The sequence below is a fragment of the Peromyscus leucopus genome, chromosome 1 (assembly GCF_004664715.2).
Source record: "Peromyscus leucopus breed LL Stock chromosome 1, UCI_PerLeu_2.1, whole genome shotgun sequence".
NCBI classification, from domain to species: Eukaryota; Metazoa; Chordata; class Mammalia; order Rodentia; family Cricetidae; genus Peromyscus; species Peromyscus leucopus.
Genome location: NC_051063.1, coordinates 170,877,242 through 170,888,841, shown reverse-complemented (window position 1 = coordinate 170,888,841; position 11,600 = coordinate 170,877,242). Strand labels below are relative to the sequence as shown.

At 40.6% G+C, this 11,600-nt stretch overlaps 1 protein-coding gene across 1 annotated transcript in view; it reads left to right on the top strand.

Moving 5' to 3' along the window:
• The first annotated feature begins 634 nt into the window (after positions 1–634).
• The window catches only part of LOC114686809 (carcinoembryonic antigen-related cell adhesion molecule 1-like), a 130,238-nt gene continuing 119,272 nt past the window's right edge, over positions 635–11,600 (top strand). Inside the window, exons 1-2 of the mRNA XM_037201461.1 lie at positions 635–973; positions 6,078–6,353. Of these exons, the coding sequence (XP_037057356.1) occupies positions 724–973; positions 6,078–6,353 (526 nt within the window). The 5' untranslated portion in view covers positions 635–723. The remainder of the gene's footprint in view (positions 974–6,077; positions 6,354–11,600) is intronic.

Genomic DNA, 11,600 nt, shown 5'->3' with positions numbered 1-11,600 from the left:
ACTGGCCACTGTATCCTGAAGACTCAAGTTGACAACTCCATCAGGGTAACTCTCCAAGTAAAACTCAAAGTGGGCAAGTAAACAACAGCCCCATTACATAGGACTCTGAGAAATCTGCTAATAAACCCCAGGCTCTGGGACACTGATTTGCTCACAGGTTTCTGAGCCTGGTCCAGGCAGTGGGGTTTAAACCAAAATCAAACTAGTCCTCTTCACAAAGCCCTGCTATTACTGGGCAGGAAGACAGAGTAGCAAGGACATCTAGAAGGTGGTTCAGGTGTTGACAAGCACTTCAGAATAAACAGAGCAGGGAAAGGTCAGAATGTGAAGGTACAGAGTCTTTAAAGGAGGAGGTCAGACAAGACATGCTATACTTACCATAGATTCTGAGTTTGAGCAGGAATCTGAAGGCAGTAAGTGGTGAGCTATGTAGTCACTATAAAGCCAGTTTCATACAGTGGAAAGATTCAGTGGTACTGATGAATGGTGATGCTGCTGACTTCCCCCAACAGGACACACACACCAAGGCTGAGAGGTGAACACACTCTGGTTTCAAATTTCTACCAAAAGCAAAGGTCCTAATATTGATAGATTTTTTTTCTCTCTTCCGTCTTAGTCTTTCTTTTAACCTACTGGACCTCTCCCACCGCTGCCGAAGTCACTGTTGAAGCAGTTCCACCCCACGTTGTTGAAGGGGAGAACGTTGTTTTAGTTGCCCACAATATGCCAGCAGAATACAACTTCTTTTTCTGGTACAGGGTACAAACGTCTCAAGAGGAATTAATAGCAAAATTTATAAAATCCCAAGAAATGTTCCAAAATGGGCCTGCATACACAGGCAGAGACATGGTTTACCCCAATGGATCCTTGGTCATCCAGAACGTCACTCACAGCGATGCAGGAGTCTACACACTACGTGTGATAGTACACTATACTGATAAAAGGAGTTCATCTGTGCAGTTCCATGTACACCGTAAGTAATTCTCTGTAACCTCTGGGTCATGGGTGGAACTAATCCTACTTAACCTATAGAGTTGTCCATCCAGGATGACTCTGTGTTATGGTCCCCACATTGTGATACAAACATTCAGTAAAGGACACACAGTGAAGAAAATGGCAATAAATCAGGATGCCTCACTTGAATTCACCCTCAGAGAAGAGAGGGTGAGGTAACTGATCCCAGGCATGTTACTGCACAGTACTCTTGGTTTGTCAATAGAGAGCTCCAATCATCCTCCCAAGAGCTCTTTATCCCAACATCAATACTAATAATAGCAGATCTTATACCTGCCTTATCGGTGAAATTATTAAGGCCACTCCACATAGTTAAAAGGAGATTTATTTAATGGCGTAACTTACAAATGAAGGAATAGGTAGGTTGAGGGTTCTGGGAAAGATGCAGCAATAGTCCAGCGATGTTCTCTGGAGAACTCTCCTTCGTTCACCTCTAGCGTCCAGGCTCCCAGCAGCAAGAGCGTGCGGCACATCCCAATCTCAGGTCTTCAGACCCTCCCTCAGCCCCGCCTTGTGGTCCTGATAGTTACCAAAACCTCAATGGGGGTTGGAACTTCCAGACCAAAGCTGGAATGGCTACCCACTGCATCTCCCCTTTTTTGTCTAAATAAGAAGGTTCTAAGTTAATACAAGACTATATACAAAGGAATGGCTATTAAATATTGTCCAGGAGTAATGAGGGATAATGACCTAGATAAGATGGAACTACAATCAATGCGAACAATATCAAGCAAAAAAAAACATACTAAAATCCAGAGAAGTCTAGAGCGTAGGTAAATGGTATGTTACAAAGATCATTCCAAAGGGTGTCCTATCCTAAAGAACCTCAATCTAATACTTAATATGTTCTATCTAAGATATTATATATATGTGTGTGTGTATATATATATATGTAAACACATATATATAATATATACTAAGTTGTAAATATAACTGCTAATCTTCAATCCCATCAAAGACCTGAGAAGGAATATAATGGTACCTGAGAAATGGTAGGTGGATGCAAGCAACTTTCGGGACTCTTGCAAGAGTAGACCAAGACAGCTGGCAGCCTGGACAGTCACCTAATATTTCTCAGCATTGTTGGTGCATTCAAATTGGTTACAGGCCTAGAGTATTTGACAGACCATTTTCAGAAGCAGGAATTCTAAAAGACCATCTTACCCTGTCTTGGCAGAATACAGTGGTCGCTTTCTTTGTGTCCCGCTTGTCCAGGAAGGACAGCATTGCATTCATACTGTCAACAGTAGAGGCAAGGGCAGTTCTTTGCCCAGTAGGCCATTTTGTGCCAAGAAGACAAACTTCCAAATGGAAATGTCTAGAAGCCCAACATTCTCTCGGGATCAAATTGGTGCTGCCAGGAGCAATTGTGACTCACGTAAACAGAATTCTAAGTTATATAAATGCCATATTCTCTAGGTCTATGAAGTGTTTGAAGATTACCTGTCCATGTGACCTATGTATCTGTAAATCTGGATAACCTAACTAAGGTAACTATAGAGATGACAAGCATAGGTGACTATAAATCTACAAGTCTTATCTACCTAAATAACCTAAGAACTAAGGTTTCATGTAAACAAGGTAAACAGTCTATAAGCAAATGTATAGTAAGGAACGATGATTTCAAAATTGTGACAATACACAAGATATTTATAACAGAGGTAGGAATATATAGTGTGATATGCAGTATGACAATAATCTTAAATATATATCAATATACCAAATATCCTAAACAGAAGTAGAACATATATAAAGTATGACAGATATAAATTTACATTTGTATCAATATACAAATATTTCAAATAAGAGTAGAAATATATGTACATTATAACAAATATAGTCCTGTATTTGTATCAATATACAAATTATCTTAAACAGGAATATAAAAACAGTTTACATTTGTATCAACATATAAGAATCCATAACAGTGCAAATTATCTAAGGCTGCTATTTTACTAAATTTGTTTACGAGTATATACAATAATCTACCATAATATCTAATACCTATCCATTCCATTTCTTCTTTTTCCTTTTTTTTTATGGAGAATACTGAGTCTAATATTTTCTTCCACCCCCAACCCTATAACCATCATCCATAACCCTGAGAAATATGAAACCTTAGGGAGAAGGGGCATCATTTTCTTAGAATTGCTTCCTGCTGTTTAGGGGTTGATGGTATCTCTGTTGGGTACTGTGAGAAAGCTCAGATACTTAAATCTCAGTTAGACTAACTGTAAGTTCTGTAGCAAGTCTTAAAGTAATGGGTAAGATTGTCTGAAATTTTGGCAAGAAGTGTAGTATGATGACGATTACCATGGCATCATTCTGGATTGGGTAAAGTTGTTGTTGTTGGGACCCCATCTTCCTTCTGGAGACTTGGGGACACTGCAACCACCGCCAGGACATGCAACATGTAAAGATGCCAGTAAGCCACGAGCCACGTAGCAAGGTATAGATTTATAGAAATGGGTTAATTTAAGATATAAGAATAGTTAGCAAGAAGCCTGCCATGGCCATACAGTTTATAAGTAATATAAGCTTCTGAGTGATTATTTTATACGTGGATTGTGGGACTGTGGGGCTTGGTGGAACCTGGAGAGAAGCCCTCCAGCAACACTGCCTTGTCTATAATTGTCAGTGACCTTAGTAAGACCATAGTTCTTGTATAATATTAGAGGGACCAGCCTTAATATTGTACATCCCAGGGTCTCGGGAAAGAGAACTACTAACAGCGAGGACTATTTGGGAAAAATAGAATGTCAGTACACCGAGCTCTTAGTTCAGTCATTTATTCTTCAAAATCTTCTTCTCTTTGTTCCCATGCCCTGGGAGTCCCAGTATGTATATATGTACTTAAAAGCAGTAATCCCTTGGCAGTGCATAGCCAGGCTTCCAGGGTCAGGCTTCCAGGGTCAAAGGGAGGGATCATAAGAATCACATAGAAGGGCAATAATTGTTAATTATCATTTGCAACCCCAAACAGAAGTGACTAATGGGAAAATGTATTAACTAAAGGCTAAATTCAGGTAATATCTAAGAAGAGGGATCTTATTGCTTCAGTATATTCTTAAATGTGATTGGTAAAAAATGTTAAGAGTCTATAAGTTGCTAGGTCAATGAGAGAAAATAAAACTGCCTTCTTTTTTCCTGTGGCTCCTATCTGTCCAAGCTATCTGCCATTTTTCTGCAGGAAGGGGAAAAGTGTGCTTGGTCACTAGGCAACCTGTAGTTAAAGAAAGATCTGGAACTAGAGGTAAGATTTGGGAAAGGAGGAAAATTTAGCTTAATTGGCACATCTGCCAGGCCTTCTCAGATAGGTAGTCTGGACGCTAAAGTCTGGTCTTAGAGAGTACAGAGGTATCTCTGATAAGGTACTTTCCTCCATCTGGGGATGGACCTGGCTGGATGCTGCCAATGACAATAATTACAGGGAGGTTGAATTGAGGTTCTGGCTGGGCATAGCTGTCAGCACAGGTTATCTAAATATACCTTTAGTAGAGGGGAAATGGTGCCCAATCAATGATGGAAAAGCTACAACAGCACACAAGAAACTCACAGCAGGAAGCAGCTGATAATCAAAAGCCAAATATCACCAAAGCTCCTTGACCCTCAGCATGACCTCTGGAAGGCCCTTGGATTCTTCCAGGTATTAGCTTTGTCATGATCAGCTGAAATCCTATTTTGTATATATTTGCAGCTTGTAGCACACAGACAAGAACATTACAGTCCTTAGCAAGTGGATCTCTGAAATATCAGCACCAGGTCTGGAGTGTAATCATTTGGTTTTCTGGCAAATTGCAGAAACAGTTAATTTCCAGCCCATGTCTAATGGGAACAAGGAAAACTCGGTCTTCCCACAAGCCTCCTGCTCCATCTTTATGTCTAATGGCCTCCTGGTTCTCTGACTTCTGGTTGATAGGGATGGAGCTCGCAATGTGAGGAGGAGGTTCTCCTAGCCTTGGAAAGCCTTTGGTTGTGTGAGGGATTTTTCATGGTTAGGATAATCTCAAATCAAGATCTCTTTCTGTGCCTAACACAAGCTTCCCTGTCCCCTCCATTTTTATTTTATGACCTCCATGACCTACAAGGAACACCCAGGACTTTCAAGTGTGCTCACATTTTTATTCTCCAAATTGGAGGAGAAATTTTCCCACAGATGGGGACTAGACATCTGCTCCCAGGTCTGCTACTGTCTCATGGGTCGGGTGGCTGACTCAGGTCTGACTCCATGGGATGGAAAGAGTGGATGGAGAAGGTGCCAGGGGGCCCTGTGCTGAGTCCGCGTGATCCATGTCACTGAGAGTTGATGATGCTCTTTTGCTTATTCTTCTCAAGGTTCAAAAAACAAATGTCGGCTGAGTGTGGTGGCACACATCATTGATGCCAGCACTGAGGAGGGAGAGGCAGGTAGATAGTGTGAGTTTGAGGCCAGCCTGGTCTACATAGCAAGTTCCAAGGGAGCTAGGACTATACAGTGAGACCCTGTCTCAAAAATTACCAGTACTGAGGATTAGAGTGGCAGGCTGTGGTCAGCACTGTGATTATTCCCTTCTCTGTAGTATTTAATCCATATCCATGGGGCAGGAAATACAATTTTTCTAGGAATAGAAATTCTTCAGTTAGGGATTTCTCCCAGTCCTGAGGTCTTGCCTTTAACACCTTTAAGATGAACAGGGCCATCTTAACCCCATGATAAATTATTTAATAAAAAAAGAAACAGAAGGTTATTTCATAAAGAAGGGATCTGACTGTTCATACTCACAGAAAGTGTGAGCAAGAATTCCCACAAAAAATTATTGGGAAATACATTCTCCCACCATGAAATTTCTGGACATGTGCTCTGAAGATGCTCTCAGTGTGGAATCTACACAAATACCTTGAGTCAGGGTCACTGTGGGTGATCATGGTAGGAGTAAGATTCAGTTCTATCCTTACAGACCATATCTTGAACCCAAACATGTAATCCTGCAGACGACCACATCATTCTATGGGCCCTGTGAGCTGGCTGAGATCTCTGAGGATGAATAAATTTCAGCTGGTTCCCACCACTGTTTTTTCCACAGAACCAGTGACCATACCCTCCATCCAAGTCACCAACTCCACAGTCAAAGACCTAATCTCTGTGTTCCTGAAATGCTTGTCAAACGACACTGGGATCTCAATCCATTGGCTCTTTAAAGGCAAGAGTCTGGTTATCACAAATAGGATGAGGCTGTCTCCGAACAACCGCTCCCTCCAAATAGACCCTGCCAGGAATGAAGATTCTGGGGACTATCAGTGTGAAGTATCCAATCAAGCCAGTTCCAAGAGGAGTGACCCCATCCAGCTGGACATAATATGTGAGTGACTTTTGTTCCCTTCTTGTTCCGAGTGTTGTGGATGGGGTCAGTTTCTTTATCAACAGAGTGCAGAATGGGTCAAAGTCACAAGGAGTAAAACATGGTTCAAGATACAAATATAGCCAGGTTGGTGATGGATGCATGTTAATCTCATGAAACAACACCAAGCAAGCTGAGCACAGTGTTGCATGCCTTTAACCCCCAGCACACCAGAGGCAGAGACAGTTGGATCTCTGTGAGTTCCCAACCACCCTGGTCTTTGTAGCCAGTTTCAGGTTAGTCAGAGCTACATAGTAAGACCATGTCTCAAAAGAGAGAGAGCATGAAGCAGGAGGCATAGAAGTACAAGGCCACTCAACTGAATGGACCAGGCTCTGCTGACTCCCAATGGGAGACCTTGCCTTGGAGGAGGTGGGAATGGGGGATATATTAGAGAGGAATGCTGGTGGGCAGGAGGAGGGAGGACAGGGGAATCTGTGGCTGGTATGTAAAATGAATAGAAAATCTGTTCATTAAAAAAATGAAATATAAGGCCAGGCCAGATTACATTGTGAGACCTGGTCAATAATAACAACAGTAGATGTCAATATAGCAAATAGAATAGCAAGGTGACTAAGAGTTTAGTGTATGAGTCAGACACACAGTCAACCCTCAGAATGTTGTAAAATAGTCATGTTACTCTACTTCTCCTCACACACATTCAAATCTTTAGATTATTTCCAATGCCTAATATGAGTATTGCATAGACACTAGTCTTATTGTGTTGAGCACAGGACCATGATAGGAGGAAACAATACATTTGTCACTGTAGACATACTTTTCCAAGTAGTTTGTTTTCCCAAGGTTTTGATCCACAAATATAAAGTCCATAGCTAGAAAGGACCTGTATTGAGTTTCTTACTACGTCTGCTTATTTATTCATTTTGTGTGGGTGTTCCACGCCTAGTGTGTGGAGGTCAGGGGACAGTTTGTGGGGGCTAGTTCTCCAGGGACAGGGGATTGAACTCAGGTAGGTGAGCAAGCCCTTTATCTGCTATGCCATTTCACTGGCCCACATTTGTTTGTGCATTTATATCTGTGTGGCACTTAGGGGTAGGTACTGGGAGGGAGTGCAGCAGGCATTCTTCCCAACTAAGCCATCTTGGTGGCCCATATACTGAGTTTCTTATCCTCATCCTGACATTAGCAGCATGACTTCCTTGCACAAGACTCTTTTTTCTGATAACTGTTTTTTTTGTGATGTGTAGTAGTGTGTGTATGCCTGTGTGTGTGTGTGTGTGTGTGTGTGTGTGTGTGTGTGTGTGTAAAATATATATGGTTTATGGGACAGGAGAGATAGCTCAATATTTAAGAGCCCTCAGAGCTCTTCAAAAGGACAGGGGTTCAATTCCCAGCACCAACATGGCAGCTTATTATTGTCTATAACTGATGTTCCAAGGAATTCAACACCATCTTCTGTCCTACTCAGGTACCAAACATTCATGTGGTGTGGAGACATATAAGCAGCCCAAGGGTCCATATGATGCATCTGGCATCATAACAAAGACACCATTTGAAATTCAAATTCACGACTCTTTCATCCTGTCTCCTAAAAGTCTGATGACTTTAATCTCTGATCCATTTTAGGTCTTTGATTCATTTAGAGTTAACATATATGTTGTTAGGTAAAGGCTTAACTTCATTCTTTTACCTGGATATCACATCTTCCAAACATCCCTTGTTTAATTGATTATTCACCCATCATTGAACAATCTTAGTAGACTGATCAAAACTCATCTGGTCACAGAGGGTCAGATGGACAGCAAGAATGCCTTCCATGTTCTGTAACTCAATAGGACAACTCTGTTTCACACCAATTAATTCAAAAGAGCCAGCAGAAACGAATGTTTTTAACAAACATAAAAAGTGACAGATGAAATGGTGGATATGCCAACTGCTCAGATCTGACACACATGATAATATATATGCAAAACTGTGACCCATAAACACATATATTGATCGTATCTACTAATCTTTAATTTAATCATGGCCAGTGTGCATGAGCAATTCTGGGCTTTCCGATTCTATTTCACTGATCTGTATGTCTGCCTTTATGTCAGCAGTAGACTATTTTGATTGTTGCAGCTTTGTACAAAAATTGTGAAATCATGTAGAATGTCCTGCAATTTTATTCTTTTTTTTTTTTCAAGATACTTTTAAGGCCAGGTATGGTGGTACTTGCCTCTAACCCCAACTTTTGGGAGCAGAGACAGATGGATATCTAGGATTTTGAGACCAGCCTGATTTATATAGTGAGTTCCAGGACAACTAGAATGAACTTTTCTACTTCTGTGCAAAATGCCACTGGGGTTTTGATGTGATGTACACAGAACTGATAGACTACATTCAGAGATATTCTCATCTATTAAAAAAAAGTCTTTCAGGCAAGCTGGCTCATGCCTGTAATTCCAGCCACTCAAGAAGCTGAGGCAGGAGTACCAAAGTTCTAAGAGTGCCTACCACAGCCAATTCAAGGCCAGCCTGATTAATTTAGTGACATCCTATTTTTAAATAAAAATTAGAAGGCAGATCTTAGAGTATAGCTCAATGGAGAAGCATTTTTTACCATGCACAAAGACCTGGGTTCAATCCCAGTACTGCAGAACAACAGTGATAATGAGATTAAATCTTCCAACGCAGCAAACCCAATGGCTGTCATTTCTTACCTTCTTTCATCATCTCTTATTTGGTAGTTTGCTGAGTGCAAGTCTTTTATCTCCTTGGTGGAGCTAATTCTAAGTATTTTATTCTTTTTGGTGCTTTCACAAATAAATACTTTCTTCATTTCCTTTCCAGTTGTTCACTGTTAAAGCTGGGACTATTGCTAAGGGCCTGAACACTTGCTGGGTATGCACGAGGCCCTAGGTTCAAGCTCCACTATAGCCAGGAAAAATGAAAATCAAATTGTTCATGGTCAATATTAGTATAAAATAATACATCTCACTTGGGAATGTTTACTTCTTTACCCAACAATTTTGATAGTTTTGTTCATTGAGTTCTGAAAACATTCTGTAGAATGTTAAGGATTTTCTAAGAACAAGTTCCTGTCATCTACAGATATCTTTAGCACCTCATAATTGGGCACCTTCATTTCATTGTCTAGCCTAATGGCTCTGTGTAGCGCTCCTCAGAGTCTCTTGAACAGAAGTGGTCACAGAAGCATCCTGTGTTCTTCCTGATCTTAAAGAGAAAGCTGTCACTCTCCCCACTGCATATGATGTTGGCTGTGGTTTTCCATGTGTGGCCTTTGTTACACTAAGCTGAACTTCTATCCAGTTTAATTTTTTTTTATTATCAAAGTCTGTGAAATTTTGCCAATTTTTTGTTGATTCCATCTTATTGGTTATACAGCTATTCGATTTTATTTCTTTCATGATTCCACCTCTACAGAATCCAGGTTTGTAGGAATTTGTCCATTGCATCTAGGCCACCCAACAGTTAGCATATAAATATTTAGCGCTCTTGAAATTTTTCGTATTCTAGAGAATGAATGGTGAGGTCTCAAATTGTATGAATATCCATCTCCTTTTTTCAAAGTTAATCTGGGAAAAGGTTGCTAATGTTGTTAAACATTTTTGAAGAACCAACTTTTGGTACATCAGCTTTCTTTGCAGTTACTCTAGTCTCTTTTGTTCATCTTCATCCTCATCTTTAGTTTTCTCCTTTCACTAGCTTGGGAGAGCTTTCAGGAGACAAGAGTCTCATTATATAAGCCAGACTTGCCTCAAATTCACAATCCTCCTGTCTTGGCCTCTGATGCTAGGATGCTCAAATATATCACATCCTTCATTTGCCTCATAGTAGTTTTTAAAGACAATATAAAAATCAGGTAACCTTTTTTGGCAAAATACCACACACACAGGAAGAAAAAAATGTTAGCTGCAATTATTCCTACCACTAGTGTTAGCCTTGAAGCCAGGTAGCCAGGTCTATCTCTGATTAACCATATAGATTTAAGTATTTTTTAAAAACCACTTTAAGTTCCAGTTTTTCATCATCTGAATGGAAATAATTTCTATGTGACAGACTCATCATATAGATGAAACCAGATACAAATACAGGGCCAGCCACATCATAAATACCATACCACCATGGTCAACATTAGCATTAATAATCACTCTTGAGCAGACTGTGAGGTTTGAGCCCCAAATGGTCACAAAAAGGAGTAAAGAGGTGAGGATGGCATTGATACATAAGGGGTGTGGGAAGATACATGTTATCCAAAAAGTGAAACCACTGTAACATGACTACTAAATAAAAATGGGAGAGAAAAAAGGAGGGGGGTCTAATACAAAATTTCAAACCTGGTAACTTACTAGTTTTCATCCTCCAGCATGTGGCCATGGTGGGCTTAGACAAGCAAGGTATTAGTGGAGGGATATGCTTGTGAAGGTGAACCTGATATAGACCTCAGGACACATGCAGATATGATCGCTGTGGAGGCAGAGAAGGAGGCATGACTTAGATTGCAGTGCAGTTCCAACAGAATTTCTGCAAGGTCGAGGCTGAGTTCCCCACAGTCACCAAGCAGAGGGGAATAGGATCTTACAGGATCTGCCTTAATTTTCTACTCCACTGCAGAAACCATGGTCACTATTGAGAGTCAATAGCCTGGGCCTTCTGTCACTTAGATCACAGCCACAAGAGACCACTTATTCAGGGCTGCCACAACTGAGACCATGAGAAAAAGATGTAGCCATTGAAACGCTGGAAGATTCAACACACAAAATCCCAATCACCCTGTCTCACATTCCCACAGCTTCATGTGACTGCCTGGATGAAATTGATGTAATTAGGAGATTGGAAAAAAAGAGGGAGAGCCAACCTAGAAACACAGAGAAGGGGAAAGGACACTTGCTAAGATCCTCACACTTCAACTCACCCAATCAGTCTTCCCACAGAAAGGTGGAAAGGTGTTTATCAGTTGTAGGAGTTCCATGGTAGAATTTTTGGGGTTGCTTATGTATACTATCATATCGTGATATGTGAATAGTGAAAGTATGACTTTGTCCTTTCCAATTTGGATCCCCTTGATCTCCTTTTGTTGTCTTATTGCTCTAGATAAAACTTCGAGTACTATATTAAATAAATATGGGGAGAGTGGACATCCTTGTCTTGTTCCTGATTTTAGTGGAATCGCTTTGAGTTTCTCTCCATTTAATTTGATGTTGGCTGTCAGCTTGCTGTAAATTGCCTGTACTACATTTA